Source organism: Myxine glutinosa, unplaced genomic scaffold, assembly GCF_964187855.1.
Source record: "Myxine glutinosa unplaced genomic scaffold, kmMyxGlut1.1 SCAFFOLD_1110, whole genome shotgun sequence".
Taxonomy (NCBI): Eukaryota; Metazoa; Chordata; class Myxini; order Myxiniformes; family Myxinidae; genus Myxine; species Myxine glutinosa.
The window spans coordinates 116,349-134,748 of record NW_027617205.1 but is presented as its reverse complement, the minus strand read 5'-3'; the positions used below and the strand labels follow the sequence as shown (position 1 = coordinate 134,748).

The following is an 18,400-nucleotide window of genomic DNA, read 5'->3' as shown; positions in this document are numbered from 1 at the left end:
GAGGCCAGCTTGGAAATGTGGTTTTCCCAAGAAAGATCATGGCAGATAGTGAGACCCAAAATCTTGAGCGACAGAACTTCTTGGAGAGGATTGTTGAGAAAGTAGATGGGAGGGTTGTCCAGTCGATCTTTTCGGAGAGACATAGTAAGAGTGTGAGATTTGTCAGGATTGAAAGACATGTTCCACTTGTTTGACCAGTCTGTGATTTTGTCCAGGTCTTCAGAGAGTGAGGAGGCAGCAGACTGCCGATCTGAGGGAAGAGGAATGGAGCGGCAGAGAGTGGAGTCATCAGCAAAGAGATAGAGAGGATTTTCGAGAGAGTCAGAGAGATCATTGATGAAGACCAGAAAAAGCACGGGGCCCAGAACACTGCCTTGGGGAACTCCAGCCTGAACAGGAAGAGGAGATGAGAGAAACCCATTCAGGGCCACACGTTGACGACGACTAGAGAGGAAGTCCGCCAGCCATGCGTGGAGATTTCCATGGATACCAAAGGAGGAGAGTTTGGTGAGCAGAGCGGGGTGCCAGACCGTGTCGAAGGCACGTGATATGTCGAGGGAGACAGCTCTAATTTCCTGTTTGGCATTGAGGACCTCCATCCATTGTTGAGACAGCAGAAGCAGCATGTCCAGAGTAGAGTGACCTGGTCTGAAACCAAATTGATGATCAGAGATCAAGCCATTGGAGAAGAGGAAAGATTTCATATCCGAAGCAATGATGGATTCCATGACTTTGCTGATAATTGGGAGAAGGCTGATTGGTCTGTAGTTGCTAGGATCTGTTTTTGCACCTTTTTTGTGCAAAGCGGTGATGTTGGCTGATTTCCAAGCAGATGGCAGTTGACCTTGAGCAAAAGAGAGGGTGAAGAGAACAGAGAGAGGGTGAGATAGAGCAGCAGAGCAGGATTTTAGGACCCGTGGGCTGATGCCGTCGGGTCCAGTTGCAGAATCAGAGTCGAGGGTTGACAGAAACTTTTCCACCTTGTCAGGAGGAAAGGACACGGAGTCCAGGAGCAGCAGGGTACGACTGGGTATGGTGGGTACAGAGAGGGATGGGTTTGGGACACAAGATTTAGAGGCAAACACAGAGTTGAGGCATTCAGCTTTTTCACGTGCGGAGTCAGCTGTGTAGCCGTTTGAGGTAAGGGAGGGGATGGAGGGGGAACAAACACCAGAAACGGATTTGACCAGACGCCACCAGGATTTGGAAGAGGGAGACAGATAAGAGAGTTCGGTCTTGAGAACGGAGAGATATTGTTTCCTGGCTCTCCTGAGGGTGGACACACACTTGTTTCGGGCTTTGTGAAAGGAAATGAGATTTCCTTCCGTTGGATTTGCTTTCCAGGAGACGAAGGCAAGTTGTTTCTGGGCAACAGCCTCACCACAAGATTCCGTGTACCATGGACGGGAGGAAGGGTATGACAACTGAAGACGAGATGGGATAAATCTGTGCATGAGAGAGAGCAATTTACTTTGGAAGAATTCCCAGGATGAGTTGATGTCAGAGGTGGTAGAGATGGGAGACCAGTCCAGATGATTGATGGCTGCTTGAAGACCGTGCCAGTTGGCCTGAGTGAAATGCCAGACTCGTCGACGCTGAGCAGGCTCCCTGAGGATGGTCAGAGAGATGTCCACTTTAACAAGGACATGATCAGATGATCCGATCGGAGCAGAAGAAGAGCAGCAGACATTTTCAGGGAAGTTAGTCATAACCAAGTCCAGAAGAGAAGATGTTCCGTTGACTGAGATCCGGGTCGGGAAATTGACAGATTGTGTCAGTCCCAGTGAGTCGCAGAAGTCCTTTGCTGAGGAGCCATGGCTGGTGAGAGAGGTACCCACACCCAGCCAACTGGCATGATGACAGTTGAAATCACCACATATGAGGAAGAGAGAGTTGGGATGAGTAGATAGAAGTTGGTCCATATCATCAGACAGCGAGATGTAGATGGAGTCATCACTGTTTGGTGGACGGTACAACACACATATGAAGAAGAGGTGGGAGCGAAGGGGAAGCCGTAGCCAGAGGTATTCCTGGGGGTGAGGTGGAGAGAGTGCAGTGCAGGGCGAGTGAGGAAGAGAGTTTTTGATAAAGATAGCAACCCCGCCTCCAGGACGAGGCTCAGGTCTATCATACCGGAGGAGGGAGTAGCCCGGGAGAGATACTATGGAATCAGAGACATCATAAAGGAGGAAAGTTTCTGTTAAGCAGATCACGTCTGGTTTGACAGAAGCAACCTGTATGGAGAGATCAGTTAAGTTTGAACGAAGGCCCCGGATGTTTGAGGTCCATACCGTTAATGAAGAGGAAGGGGGAGCGGAGCATCAGATACAGAACAGGGGGGAGGAGGGGTAGGGTAAGATGTGGAAGAGGTGGAAGAGGTAGGGAGAGCTGTTGAAGGTGTGTCAGAGATTTCAGAATAGCTCGGAGAAAGGGAAGGATGGGGCGGACAAAAGGTTTGATGGTGATTGGGTGAGCCACAATGAGGTGTTATTTGAGGAGGGGGAAGAGCGAGGCAGAAGGTTGGGGGAGATGGAGGTGAGAGTTTGAAGGGGGAAGAAGCGGGGAGGACGCTTTGAGGAGGGGGAGTGAGAGGGGGGAAATTGAGAAGCAATGAGGGTGGGGAGATTTGAAGGGGAGGGGTGAGTGGGGAGTTTGGGAGGGAAGGGACAAGGGGAGGGATTTGAAAGGGATGGGATATGGGGGAGATTTGGAGGGGAGGGGTGAGGCAGGAGTCTAAGAGGGGAGAAGCGAGGGGGCGTCTTGGCGGGGAGGGGTGAGGGGGTAGTTTAGGAGGGAGGGGGCAAGGGGGGAGATTTGAAAGGGATGGGTGATGGGGAAGATTTGGAGGGGAGGGGTGATGGGGAAGATTTGGAGGGGAGGGGTTATGGGGAAGATTTGGAGGGGAGGGGTGAGATTGGATTTTTGAAAGTGTACGATTTATGGGAAACGAACATTTATTGCAAAATGAGTTTCTTGTGACCTTCGAGTTAAAAATACGTTTAAGGACGCTGGATGGAGGATGGAGTGCAGGAGAGTTTAGGGAATGTAGAAAAAAGGCACTATAGGAGATGGATATTTTTTTTGGGATGAATTGATTTGGTGAGCAAGTCGAAAGCAGCCTTTTAAAGAATAAGAAGAAAAAGGTGTTATAAAATATGACGGAATACATAACTTGAGGGGAAAGTGTAAACATTGAAGGTTAATGAGTGAAAACTATCTGGGGAAATGGGGGAGAAACACGTGGTCGAAGAACGAACGAACGAATAAGAATGAATAAACGAATGAGAACAGAGAAGGAAATTTTTTTTTTTTTTTTTTTTTTTTTTTTTGAGTTGAGATTTACACAAGGAAGTAGGCTATGGGTGAAAAGACTGGGAATACAGAGAACGAAAGTTATTGGATCACAAAACGATGGACCGCTGAGAGAAAAACAAAGCCTCAAGGTTGTACAGTGCACACTGTACAAGGCCTCAAGACACGACACGAATTAACACGATTTTCAATACAGGTATGAAAGATTTGCACCGAAAAATCTTCGTCGGGACACAATATACGTACAACACCATAAATAAATACAGTTTTAACGAAAATACAAATGGGAACAATCACTTAACTTCGATTTCAAATCGTTCGCGACGCGGCAAAGGCCTTGCTCGCGACACGGCAAACAGACGATCAATTTATGAAAGATAAACACCGAGAAACAACCAAAGTTGCACACAATAACTTCACACACCGAAAGATAAATACAGTTTCGACAAAATACAATTGTGAACAATGACTTAACTTTGAAAAACGTGGAGACCGTGTGGAGCTTCGAAAATCCCTCCCACCTTCTCCGAGATCTCTCGAGATTGAGGGGTTTCTTGCATGCACAACTCGTTTCAAATCCCCTCACAACATCTCGATGGGATTTAGATCCGGGCTTTGACTTGGCCATTCCAGAACCCTCCATTTCTTTCTTTTCAGCCATTCCTTGGTGGATTTACTGGTATGTTTAGGGTCATTGTCATGTTGCAAGGTCCACCTTTGGTTGAGCTTCAACTTTCCAACAGATGGCCTCACATTGTCCTCAAGCACCCTCTGGTACAATGAAGAATTCGTAGTGGATTTTATGATGGTGAGCTGCCCAGGCCCTGATGCAGCAAAGCTGCCCCAAACCATAATATTTCCACCACCATGCTTTACAGTTGATTTCAGGTTCTTGTGGTCAAATGCTGTCTTTGGGTTTTGCCAAACATGTCTTCTGGTACTGTGGCCAAATAGCTCTACCTTTGACTCATCTGTCCAGAGCACATTGTTCCAGAAGTGTGCTGGTCTTTGCCTCGGTGTTCATTGGCAAACTTTAGTCTTGCCCTGATATTATTTCTGGACAGCAAAGGTTTCCTCGTGGCACACCGCCCATGTAGATCAAATTTGTGCAGCCTCTTTCTAATGGTAGACTCGTGCGCGTTGACATCAACAGTGGCAAGAGCTACCTGCAGATCCTGTGATGACATTCTGGGGTTTCTTAGAGACTTCTTTCAGCATCTTGCGGTCTGCTCTCGGGCTGAACTTGCTGGGGCGGCCTTGGCCTGAACAAGTTGGCAGTTGTTTGGAATCTTCTCCACTTGTAGATGATCTTCCGGACAGTCGAATGATTGATTTCAAATTGTTTGGAGATCTTTTTAAATCCCTTCCCAGACACGTAGGCATCTATAACCTTCTTTCTGAAGGCCTCAGAGAGCTCTTTTGATCTCGGCATGGTGACGCCGCACACTTCAACAACAAAGAGCAAACCAAACTAAATGTCAGGTTTAAATAAGACAGGTTTCTCCAAGATCCTCTCTAACGATGTTCTATTCATTTGCACCTGAGCTGGTGCACCTGATTCTAATTTTATGTATTTGAAGTAGTGATAAATGTAGGGGTGTACTTACTTTTTCCACATGCGAAATTTGCATTTATGTTTATTTAAATTATACAATGGACTACAAAATGTAAATGTTTCATGATATTTGTTATATTATATCACCTTTATCTATCAATATTGTTGAAATGAAGATCAAATAGCTGTATAATGAAATATGATGAAAAAGTCAAAACTTTACATGGGGTGTACTTACTTTTTCACATGACTGTATAGTGTATATATTGAGCTTCAGTGTGTCTGTCCAGGCAATAACATTTTTACCAACTGAGTTTTGTCATCAAATCTTCAACAAACATTTATTATGAGAATATGGAGAACACAAATTAATAAAATGTGTAATTTTTTTAAACTGACGTTTTCGCGAAGTTTAGTTCGAGTACAAAGCGGATGCGGATGGGTTTTGCATTTTGAGATGCTTTCTGGCTATCAATTGCAATGATAGTGTAAGAAATGCCTTGAAGCCACAGAAGTGAAATTTGAAATTTGCGGCCTAAGCATGATGGGCGGAATGGCTCCTGTGTCTGATTTCCTTGTTGTTGTTATTATTAATCCCACAGCACAGAACATGCATTTGAATTTATTTATTTATTTGTACACAAGATCGAGGGTCGTGTAAGAGCTAAAAGTACCTTGTAAACCTACTTTTCTACGGAAGGTAGAGTTACTTATCATAACAGTTGTGTAATAAGTATACGGTCCACCATGCACCACAATGACCTACAGGCGGCGACGTGGCCCGGTACGCGTGTTATCCTACCTCATTGCACGAGCTGGCTCTTTGAGTAATTGGCGAAGATCCAGGGGAGTTCAACTGCGTGGTGAGTTTGACCACAGTATTGACAAAGGCTTTGATCTCTTCCATATTTTCTCCTCCACCATGTCTTTCCTTTTGGGCTATCCCTTTATTACATACACATAAGTGGTACAATTTTGACCCCTCCCCTTTCCATTAGTTACATACATCCCACTTTCCCTCTCTTCTTTATTTTGCATCCCTTTGACTCCTACTCTTTCTCTCCCGACTCTTCCAAGAAGGGAAGGCAAAAACAAACCACCCAGTGTAATCCTAGCCTTGGGGTTGCTGTGGCAGCACTGAATCTGCCTTTTTTTCTCTTTTTTTTTGTATACAAGATCGAGGCTCGTGTAAGAGCTAAAAGGGAGAATGCCATATTGAAAGATGTCCATGTACTAATGTGTTTGGCATGCAAGTGTTTTATCTAAAATGCTCCTCCCTGAGGTATATATCAGAGTTAAGAAATAAGCACACACAATCCCACTCCCAACCTACTCTATCTTCATTCTTCCCGACTTAAACAAAATCCTTGTAACTTCAGATGTTCGAGTGACCGAGTCCACCCGGCAGCATCACCGCTTCTCCCAGAGCATGGAGTCGTTGCTCCAGGGAGGAGGTGCGTGGTCCGGGTAAAGCTGGCAGTAGTGGTGGGAAGGAGGGCCATACTAGCACTCTGCATGGATTCACATAAAATCAACAAAACAATGTTTTAAAAAAAAGTCTGCATTTTATGAAAAGCTTTAATACACAGAAAAGTAATTGATGAAATGTTATTGCAAGATCAGCTTCATCAATGACACGAATACCTGTGCCATGGCCAACACTGCTGAAAATAAGTAAATTTGTGTCAAAGACGAATCTATAGATTTGAGACTTCCAAATCAAAGCAATTTTGTTTCATGTGACTTCTAGGTGTTTATAATAGATTGTAATAATAGGCCGAAACACGCTTTGCATTTTAGGTACACTATACCTCGGTATGCGCAAATACCTGCAGTGCGCAGACATAAAGAAAGCAATGCTTCAATTTTCTCAGTGGTAAAAGTAAAAGAAGATCCAGACGAGTTATGCGTGAAATTACTTTTCTACAATTTGACGAGAAAAACGTCAGGATGAACGTCCATAGCTATTACAAGTTGGGTCAAAATGGCACGTATGAGAAACAGTTGGCTGAAACAGGTCAAGTGTGCTACAGTTGGGCCAAAAATCCCAAGACTTGCAGTGTGTGTGTGTGTGTGTGTGTGTGTGTGTGTGTGTGTGTGTGTGTGTGTGTGTGTGTGTGTGTGTGTGTGTGTCGGGGGAGAAGAGCGAGAGAGAGAGAGAGGGAGAGGGAGGGGAAAGAGTGGAGGGAGAGAGAGGGGGGAGGAGATAGAGTGGAGGGAGAGAGAGAGGTGGAAGAGGGAGGGAGGAGGGGGACGGTCCACCAGTCTCCGGCCCAAGACTTGGTATTCTGATCTGGCTATTTTGACTTTAATAAAGCATCGAGAAGATTGGTGGCAGCTAAGATAAAGTAACAACTAAGCAAGAAGCACACAGAGGTTGAAGTCTAGACTGGCTGAATGCGCATGCGCAATCCAAGCTCCACCCTTTTCCGGCAGAGGTAGTGATGCGCCACCGCCCGAGCCAATGTGAGATGAGAGGCGGGCATACGTCACGTGACGTACATTGCGGGGTCGATGAAGGCGCCGTTATTTCATGTTTTGGCATCATTTTGATTAGGAATTTAAAGTTTTATTGTGACGTTCACCATCCATGTGTGAAAATAATGCAGCGGTGAAAATGTCTGGGAAATTGACCCTGGAGGTTGGAAATGTATAAGGAACAAACAAACAAATATAAAACCTTCAAATATCCTTCATATCCAAATTCATAATGACTGGGCAACATATTTTCTCAAAATCACAAAGTAACTTTATTTTATCAACTCTATGTCTGAAATGTTTTTACACCACACCCCACATCCCTAATCCACCTTCTCTTCCCACACCACCCTTCCAGGAGCAGATGCAGTACGTCTGTGCGCCCTGACCCGATCCAACAGCCTGCTTGGAACTGGCCCTTTTCTTCCCTCGCTCGCTGAGTGCCAACAAATGCCTAAACGGGAAGCGTCACCTTGTAAGCAAAAGCAGGACCTGGATAAACCTGCTGAAACAAATGACGAGAATATTTCGGCTGAGATGAAAGCGACGGTAGAAACCTTAGAGGCTCCAATGGAGAAATTGGTTTTAGCACATGAGGTGGCCCGAGCAACAGAGGCAGATGCAGCGACAAATATTTCTCTGGCGGAGACGACTTCTCCAGCTCAAATCATCGTCCCAACACAAGACATGACTGCAGAAACAGAGGCAGCTTCAGCAGCAGAGATTGCCCCAGCAATTTATAGGGATGTAGGGGAGAAGTTGATTTCACCGAATGAAACAGCTCTAATTGAGATGAAGGCTCCAACTGTGGTGAATGCTTCAGCCAATGAAATAGCTGCTGTACATGATGTAGTTTCATTGGATGAGATGCTCGCAGGTCAGGAAATAGTTCCAGTAAATAAAATGGTTCCAACGGAAGAGATGACTTCGGTGGATGAGATAGCTGCAGCACAATTGATGGTGATATCAAAGGAAAGTGCAACAGCAGAAATAATGGCTCCAATGGGGAATATGGTCCCAGTGCAGGAGCTGGCTCCGACAAAGGAAATAATTTTAGCTGAGGTTATGTCTACAGCTGAAGAGATGACTAAACCAAAGAAAACAGTTCTCATACGAGAGATAGCTCCAACGGAGGATACCTCTGTGGCAATAAGGATGACTGGAACTAAAGAGATTATTTCAAATGAGGAGACAGCTGTAGTGCAAGAAATTCCTCCAGCAAAAGAGAGAGGATATCCAGAAGAGATTACTTCAGATGAGCAAATGGCTGTAGTGGTAGAAATTTCTCCAACAAAACAAACAGCTCCAATGGACGTGATAACTCCAGTTAAAGAGAAGGCTTTATTGGAGAAGATAACTGCAGCACCAGAGATTGACTCAACAGAAAAACTGTCACCAGTGCAAGAGGAAGCTTTGAGGCAAGACGAGGCTCTGGTGCAGGATAAGGATCTGGTGCAGGATGAGGGTACGGTGCTGGACGAGGCTCCATTGCTGGACAATGCTTTGGTAAAAGATGAGGCTCTGCTGCAAGATGAGGCTCCAGTGCAGGACGTGGATCCAGCGCGAGATGCAGTGCAAAACGTGGCTTCGGCGGTGCAAGATGTGGCTCTGGTGGTGCAAGATGTGGCTCCAGTGGTGCAGCACATGGCTCCAGTGGTGCAAGACGTGACTCCGGTCGGGCAAGACGTAGCTTTGGCACAGTATGTGGCTCCGGTGCAAGATGTGGCTCCGGCACAAGATATGTGTGACGTGGATCCAGCACTAGAAATGGCTCCGGCGCAAGATGTGGCTCTGGCGCAAGATGTGGATCAGGTGCAATACGTGGTTCCGGCGCAAGACTTGGCTCAATATGTGGCCCCGGTGGTGCAAGATGTGGCTCCGGTGGTGCAAGATGTGGCTCCAGTGGTGCAAGGTGTGGCTTCGGTAGTGCAAGGTGTGGCTCCGGCGGTGCAAGATGTGGCTCCGGTGGTGCAAGATGTGGCTCCGGTGGTGCAAGATATGGCTCCGGTGGTGCAATATGTGGCTCCGGTGGTGCAAGATGTGGCTCCGGTGGTGCAAGATGTGTCTCCGGTGGTGCAAGATGTGGCTCCGGTGGTGCAAGATGTGGCTCCAGTGGTGCAAGATGTGGCTCCGTTAGTGCAAAATGTGGCTCCGATGCCGGTACAAAATGTGGCTCCGATGCAGGTGCAAGATGTGGATCTCATGCAGGTGCAATATGTAGCCCCAGTGTGGGAGATGTCTCCAGTGTGGCAGCAAGAGGTCTGTCAATTGCAGGAGGTGTCTCCAATACAAGATGTGGCTCCAGTGCAAGTCACTCTTACCAAAGAGACAGCTCCAAATTTTGAGAACGACTTGACCTGCGACACCTATTGCAACTCAAAACTTTCTGATAAAGCCAGTGAGTCAATGATAATAAATAATGCACAAATGGATGAGCAATGTTCTGAAGAATCTTTGAACAATTCAACCACAGAACAAGAATCCGTTCCAAATAGAGTGGATTTGACTGGAAATAGAAAGAAGTATAGTGCAGATGCTTTGACAGCAACTCAACATTTATTTGCTGTACCATATCGACCTGAAACAGAACGAGGACAGAGCTCGTCTATTGATATCAACCAGTGCAGTGTCGACACCTCAACCAAGAAAATCCTTCAAGAACCATCAATATCAGTCCTGAGTCAAGACAACGTACCAGGACTTCCTTCAGAGGAAGAATATTCTTCATTAAATCAACAAGAGTCAGATACAGCAGAGCATGACATGTACAGAGTGCCGAGAGAACAGCAACCAAACTTACATGAAATAAATGCACATGCAGGTCCCCCTGACACAAGAAAAGGATTGTCCAAAGATGTGTCATTGAGCAATAATATTTTGTTGGAACAACATGATGCATTTCATGTACAAGTCACCAAGACAGATGACCCAATGTACAATGAACAATTTCTGCCAATGAGTGAAACACAGCCATGTGCAGAGAGTCAGGTAAGATTAAGACAAAACCTTCCTACAAGTGAGTTTCTTCCATTGAAGGAATCATGTGTAAGTAGAAAGTCCAAGGAAGGAATTCCATACGCAAACAAAAAAGGGAAACGAGATTCGACACGTCGTCATAGACATACACAGCCACCTGCCACCTCAAATACCTGGACTTACAGACAACCTTTTGATGATCAGGCTTTATTCAGACAACTCAAGCAGCCTGCTACCCAATACGTACAGTCTTGTGTCCAAGAAGCGGATGCAAAGGACACGTCTGTACACGCACGACACAAAAAGCAGACAAAATCTGCCGAATCACCTCTTACGAATGAAGTAGATTCAGGTGAAGTGCCAAATGTTTGTGAAAAAGGCTCTTCGGCAGAGATGAAGATGTGTGGAATTGTGACAGTGGCAGATGACCCAGAAAGCCTTCGTATACAAGAATCACCTCAATGCGCAGTGGCCAACCGCAGTGAAGAGGTTAAAGGTTATCGACAATTCAACTTTAATGCAGCAGTGGCAGCAAATCTGGCTCGCAATGAGACGAGATCTCCGATTGCGAGTACGACAAGGCCCAATGAGGCGTTAGGACATGAACAACAAATGGCAGGCCATTGTAGCCACCTCGATGTTGTCCTTCAGAAGCTTGCTGCGACTTCTTCCAATAGGCCAAAGCGATATGTTGACAGAATGAGAAGTTCACCAAAAGGCCATGCCCTTGGAAGTCACATGACATGTGTAAACACCTGTCAAAAAGCTCCAACGGAAGATGAAGTCGACCTGAGCTGTAAAAACCCCTTTCACAATGTACATCAATACAACTTAGCCTCAGGAATTCAAAATTCTGAAGAAAGGCATTTGGGTAGAATGCATGGAAAAGATTGTCATGCAATTCCTCAATCACAAGACGTTATCTGCTCAGAAGGTAAAGTGAAGGATGGCAAATTCGACCCTGAGTTGGTGTTAAAACACACAACCAATCCCAAGTCAGAGGGATTAACTCATAACAAAAAGAAAAGGAAGCCAGAACGTACACCTGATCAGAAAAGTGCGACAAAACCCTCCTCTCGAGAAACGACAAACCTTACGAAAGAGCTCGAGACCTCGAACCAGGAGGAATCTTGGCCAATGCTCCAGCCTGTCCCAAACATCTGGATCGCAGACTCGGACAAAACTTCAAAATTTCCGACCACATCACAGCCACCGGAAATGTGCTGCATACCGAAGGAAAGTCTCGCGGCCTCGCTATCAACTCAGCAGTGCCCTTCAAAAAGATCCACTGGGCTAGATGAAGCTGCAACGCATCCCCCAATGTCTGTGACAATGGACTATGTGCCTTATCGTGCTGTTATACTATATAGCAAGGTAGTTCCGGTGATACGTCCACAACCTCAACTGGCAGAATGCGTTCCTTAATGATGATGGACAACCAAAGTTCCTACCATAGAACCAAAGTGATGGTGGAGACCACAATGTCAACGAGTTCTATTCCAGGGTAGAAAAGGCCTGTTACAGAAAAAAAAAAAAAAAATTTTTTTTTATATGTATATATATATATATATATATATATATATATATATATATATATATATATATATATATATATATATTTATATATATATATATTTATATATATATATATATATATATATACATATATATACATATAAAATATATATATATATATATATATATATATTATATATATATAATAGATATATATATATATATATATATATATATTATATATATAGTATATAGTATATATAATACATACATATATATATTTATATATATAGTATATATATATATATATATATTATATAGTGTTTGTGGATATGAGAATTGTGTTTCTTTTATTGTGTGGTAAATTGTTGTAAGAATATCACCCTCCTTCCTCCAGTTGTGTATAAAGGTCAAAGTGCGTCCCGTAATTAGGTCATAAACAATCACGTTTAGCCAATCATAGATTTCCTCCTTGTTGGTAGTTATTTCCCTATTCTGTGTATTAGGCTAAGGATTTGTCTTCCATTAATTAATACTCCATTGCACCGAATTCAGACAGAGGTAGATTCCCTGCACATTCCCCTTTCCTCAATTGCCAACTGCATTGAGCGGCTCGCTGAATTCTGCTGCAGCTGAGGGTTGTTGTTTTCGCTCCAAGACTTCATTAGCTCACGAGGTCGTCTCGGAGCCAAAGGTGGGAGGAGTCGGCCCAGCGCCGGGGACAAGGCGTGGTCTAGCCAACGCCCCCTCTAAGGGCAGGGTCGGTGAGCCCTCGCGACCAATCAGGGCCGAGGCGAGCTCACCGATGGGCTGAGTCCTAGCGGCCGGCGGCTGTGATCGCCGGGGGGCGATATAAAGTGCGTGCGCATGCGTCAGGACGGTGGTTAGTAGTTGGTTGTTGGTGGCTAAAAGAAGAGACAGCAAGCCTTTTGAGAGAGGGGTTGGTGGTTGGTGGCAAAAAGTACCGTTGCTGCTGAAGGAGGAAGGGTTGATGAAGAAAAGAGAGTGGCGTTTGAGGAGGACGAGTTGAGTGTGGCGTTAAGTGGCATTGAAGTGGAGTCTGAAGAGCCCGGAGTCCCAGCACGACGTGCCCATCCGCTCGCGGTGAACGAATACGCGCCGCTGCACACCAAGGCTTCCCGCCAAGAACGCGGAGTGGACTCCTGGAGCGGGACCCTCGACGCTCTGCAGTGGCCTGGGCCTTCCCATGCCTCCTTCCAGCCAATCCACTCTGCAATTCCCCACGTGAGTCTGTCTTTTGTTTTGTTCTGTCCTGGGTTAATTAAGACTGTAGGTAAGCTAGCATTGCACTGTGTCTCCTTGATTCCTTCTGTCTTTATTTTATTATCTTTCCTTCTCCTTGGTTTCTTTTGGTTGTAAATAGCAAATAAATCATATTCGTATTTCAAACCCTTTTTGTCTTATTCTTCGTCACATCCGTGTCGCTCTTTGTCTTTTCCAAATTAATATGTGTGGCACGATTTGGCCAACGTTCAGAATCGGTCTAGTCATTGTTAACAGTTTCAGGCCGCGGCTGCCACCGCCGCTCGGCAAATCAACACCTTATCCGCGGTCCGTAACAATATATAATATACATACATATATATATATATATATATATATATTATATATTATATATAATATATATATATATATATATATATATATATATATATATATATATATATATATATGATTATATATATATATATAGAAAAAGGCCTGTTACATATATATATATATATATAGTATATATATATATATATATATATATATATATATATTGTTCGTTACGGTTCGCGGTTAAGGATGTTGTTTGCCGAGCGAAGGCACCGCGACCTAACAGTTTTTCCCCGACTAACCCGATTCACCCAGACGTTGGCCGGTATCGCGCACACAGCTATTCGATATGGAAACCTCTAAAGCGATCCGAGAATGTAAAGAGGAAGAAGAAGAAGACGGTACGGAGGAATAACAGGTTTTATTATTACACACACAAGCAAAAAGGAGCAGTCACGGTTATGTACAGGGACATGAAAGGAGCAGGCACACAGTGAAATCTTAGCTTACCTATACAAGCTTAATTAATAAACCCAGGACAACGTTGAAGACAGACGGACGATCACACTTACACGGCGAATATGGCAGGAATGAATGGCTTGGAGATGGGTGGCTTTGTTAGAGGCAAGGAAGGTCTCAGCGGAGTACTGGGCGACGGTCGGGCCAGAAGGCACCGCCGTCAAGAAGCCGAGCTTTGGTCCTAAACTGCAGCGGGAGCGAAGTTCCTTTCTCTGTACTGCTGCCTCGTGCCGCTCCTTGCGTTGCTCCGGTCCGCTTTTCCTGCAGCGCGGCACGTTTCACGGCGGCTCGGTCACACTGCTCGTCTCCAGCGCATCTCCTGGACCCATCTCCGTCAAAGCTCATCTCGTATCTCAGCTCATCTCGTATCTCTTGGGAAGCGTCCCGCGGCGGGTTATATAGGCCCCGCCCTTCACCTTTTCGAACCTTCCCCAAAGTTCTCTCTCGCCCTCTCAAGCCAAACCCCTTGTTCTGGGTTGGATGAGCGGGGCCGTCTTACTCCTCCCCTCTATGACGAGGTGGAGACCCGCCTTTCTTCCTCAACCCTGCCTCGTGGTCAATGGCGGCAATTGGAGGGGATGTAATTGCCAATTTGATGGCTTGGCCATGTTCAAGTCCCGGGAAAATGGAGTGTTTTTGGGAATGGGAATGAAGGGAATCTATCTCTCACTTGGGTACAATGGAGTGTCATGTAAATGGAAGACAAGGCCTTACCCTAAAACACATAATAAGGATATAAACTACTGAACAAGGGTATTATAGTGTCCTTCAATGTGGTGTTTCATGGAATTAACTACCGGGACGCCCTTTTTTACCTTTACACAAACTCTGGAGGCAGGAGGCGCAGAATAGACAATAATAATAATAAACCACACAATAAAAGAAATACCATCCTCATATCCGCAACAATATATATATATATATATATATCTTATATATATATATATAATTATATTTTATATATTTATATATATATATATATTGTTACGGACACGGCTAGGATGTTGTTTGCCGAGCGGATGGCGCCGCGCCCAAACAGTTACCCCGACTAACCCAGATTCCTGAACGTTGGCCAAAATCGCGCCACAGATATTCAATGGGGAAAAGACTAAAGCGAAGGATGTGAAGAAGAAGAAGACAGAAGTAGGGAATACGGATATAATTTATTTGCTATTTACAACCAAAAGTAACCAAGGAGAAGGAAGGATAATAAAATAATTTACAGAAGAAATCAGAGACACAGTGAAAATCGCCTAGCTTATCTAAACAGGCTTAATTAATACCCAGGGGACAAGACAAACAGAACAAACTCACGTACACGAATGAGGAAATTGCAGGCAGGAATGACAGGAGGGTGGGTGGCTGGAGGGGGAGGAAGGCACGGAGCTGGCTGGAGCTTGATCCCGCACGGGACGTTGGGCTGGACCTCGACGGCCGCCGATGCCACCGAATCCTGTCGTGTGCGCGCTGTAATGGGTCGGAGCTGCTTGGTGGAGCCAACGCTGCTGGTGGGGGGGTCTGGCGTGACGGGTTCTCTCTCCCTCTTCTCACAAACTCCAGGACTCTTTCTCTCTTTGCTTCGCTTCGCCCCTTCTCTCCTCCCTCTTTCTTAGTCCAACCCAGTCCAACAACTTCCTCTCTTGCTTGGTCCAACTCTTAGTCCCACTCAGTCCAACTCTTAGTCCAACAACTTCCTCTCTTGCTTGGTCCAACTCTTAGTCCCACTCAGTCCAACTCTTAGTCCAACAACTTCCTCTCTTGCTTGGTCCAACTCTTAGTCCCACCTCAGTCCAACTCTTAGTCCAACAACTTCCTCTCTTGCTTGGTCCAACTCTTAGTCCCCACTCAGTCCAACTCTTAGTCCAACAACAACTTCCAGGCTTTCGCACACGTTCTATATAGCGCCTCAGGCGATCAAGCCGCTGGCGTCCCAGCACACGCCCATCGGTGAGCTCGCCTCGGCCCTGATTGGTCAGCATGGCCTCTCTGGCTCCGCCCTTGATGACGATGGGCGGGCACGCCCAGGAGTCGGCAGCGCCTCCTCCCCTTCTTCTCCTGCCGACCTCGTGGCGAATGGAGTCGCGGAGGGAACAGTTGGCAATTGTTGGAAGGGGAATGTGGAATGAAAGGGGATCTACTCTTATTTCACTTGGTGCAATGGAGTATTTAAATTAATGGAAGACAAATCCTTAGCCTAATACACATAATAAGGATATAACTACTGAACAGGGATATATGGTGGTCCTTCGTTGTATGCTTTATGGAATTTAACTACGGGAACGCCCTTTGACCTTTATACACAGACTGGAGGCAGGAGGGTCCAGAAACTACAGCAATAAAAAACAGACAATGAAAAAACACAATCCTCATATCCACAACAATATATATATATATATACTATAAATATATATATAATATATTAATATATATATTATATAGATCTATATATATATTTATATAGATATATACTATATATATATATATATATATATATAATATATATTTATATATATATATATATACTAGTATATATATATATATATATATATATATATATATATATTATATATACATACATACATACATACATACATACACAGTTATCAGTATCATGTGATGTAATAATTGATAATTGCTTTCAATTTGTATCATGAATGTTCTTTGCACAATGTGTCCACTACTGACATTTCAATAGCTTTGTTGCAATTATCTGACTATACGCTTGCACTGTATTTGGATTTGTCATTTCAATGAATAGTTTTGCCTCAACACTCTGGACACTGAAAGATTGTGCTGGAGTATAATCGGTAATATTCGTCAAGGAAGAGAATCCTTTGGAAGATACGTCAACTTTCTCAGGTGAACTGCACTAGATGTTGCCTCCAAAAGGCTTTGGTACCAAAGTGCATTGGGTTGACATGGTGGACTAGAGGTACGCACACTTGCCTCTGATCCGTCCAGTTTGTGATCGAATCTGGACCAAGCTACAACCTGTCATCCTGATATCTCGCAAGCAAGTCGAGACTTCAATGTGTGTGCCATCCCTCAGGTGGACATTAGGCCATCCCTCCATCCGCTAGCATTAGCTGATGGACTTCTACAAGTTCTTGCTTGCAATCGGAAGTGTTTTGGTAAGGGGTCTTGAGCCTGCCGAAAGCATCCATAGTCGAGGTAGATCTTTGCTCGATCTCAACTGGAGTTGTTTTAATTTTATTCCTTAAGGCCATCCACATGCATAATATTATGTAAAGGGTGCTTCCCTAAAGAATACCTTTTTTTCCAGACCGGATGCACACCTCAGACTTTAATAATTTTTAATCGATTTTCCACCAGCGGCTTTCACAAGATTCAAATGCGTTCGAAACGACCTCAACAAATTGCAAAAGAGGTCAATATCACCTTTCATTCCTTCCAAGATATCGTTGATTGTATCCATTAAACGGTCACGGGAACACTGTTCGCTCTCCGAAAAATTCAACAAGCGGTCTTCAACTCGCTCTTTCATAATGGCTCCAAGGTTCTCCACTGGATTGTGGTCTGGCGAATTTCCAGGCCATTGCCCAAAGCCAACGCTGTGAAAATAATGCAAAACAAATCCAACGCTGTGCAGCCTCAACGGGCCTGAGAGTGTCTGCAAAAAGCTTGCGTGCAATTCCAAATGCGACGCCGGCAATCCTTTGAGCGACGAGTTTTTCGGTCATATCTTTAAAAAATGAGAAAAAAAAGAAAAAAAATTGAGATTTTTTTTGGAGACTTTTCATGTCGCAGCGCACGCGTTGATGAGACTTGCTACAATTAATTATAATCGCTTGTACGTTCACATTGCGGTATGTGTGAGCACGCGATTCGTTTCGGGAAAAAAAGACATTCTTTAGGGAAACACCCTTTACACAAATCTGGTACAAATGTTAACATCCTAACACACTAACACATTCTCCCCTCGTGTCTCCTCCAAACCTCCCTTCCCTGGTCTACCCTTCTCATCCAATGATTACCTTACCTGACCGTCCATCACCTTTCCTCATCCTCTCTTTCCATTTTGATACTCGGTTTAACCTCCTCATTCAGTCTGCACACATCGACATATGTAGACGGCTCCATTCTTTTTGTTTATCTGCCAATTTGGCTGCTAACGAGCACTTTCTTGAAATGATGACGTGGCTGATAACGCAGAGTAGTGAGTGATGTCAGGATATTATTTGCTCTGTTGTACTTGATTTTTGATTGCAGCTGATGTATGATTGTAAAGTGTAAGTGGTACCTGTTTGAAATAATCTTCCAATTGCCTGAATGGTTGCTTGAGATGGTCCATGATCACCTTATTGCATGCAGTATATACAGTATTTTTAAATAAAATATTTAGACCAACGCAGTATTTTTCACATTGGATGATTTCTCAGACATCAAGGCAATTTAAACTGGAAGCCACAGACAATGAACCTCTTGTGTTTATTGAAATCCAAGTCCTGATCAAGTCTTCGAAAA

At 44.5% G+C, this 18,400-nt stretch overlaps 1 protein-coding gene across 1 annotated transcript; it reads left to right on the top strand.

The window, feature by feature from the left end:
- The first annotated feature begins 5,624 nt into the window (after window positions 1-5,624).
- LOC144889142 (uncharacterized) lies at window positions 5,625-11,845 on the top strand. The gene is made up of 3 exons (XM_078769092.1): window positions 5,625-5,730; window positions 6,247-6,321; window positions 7,704-11,845. The coding sequence occupies exons 1-3, from the start codon at window positions 5,625-5,627 to the stop codon at window positions 11,744-11,746; spliced, it is 4,224 nt and encodes a 1,407-aa protein (XP_078625218.1). The 3' UTR covers window positions 11,747-11,845.
- The last annotated feature ends 6,555 nt before the right edge of the window (window positions 11,846-18,400 follow it).

What these genes read in the sequence shown, in the direction of transcription:
- LOC144889142 (XM_078769092.1), top strand. Translation starts at nt 5,625, where the DNA reads ATGACCTACAGGCGGCGACGTGGCCCGGTACGCGTGTTATCCTACCTC. An exon ending in CAGGGGAGTTCAACTGCGTG is followed by an intron (nt 5,731 to 6,246) that starts GTGAGTTTGACC and finishes TTGTAACTTCAG; the next exon opens with ATGTTCGAGTGACCGAGTCC. An exon ending in GTCGTTGCTCCAGGGAGGAG is followed by an intron (nt 6,322 to 7,703) that starts GTGCGTGGTCCG and finishes CCACCCTTCCAG; the next exon opens with GAGCAGATGCAGTACGTCTG.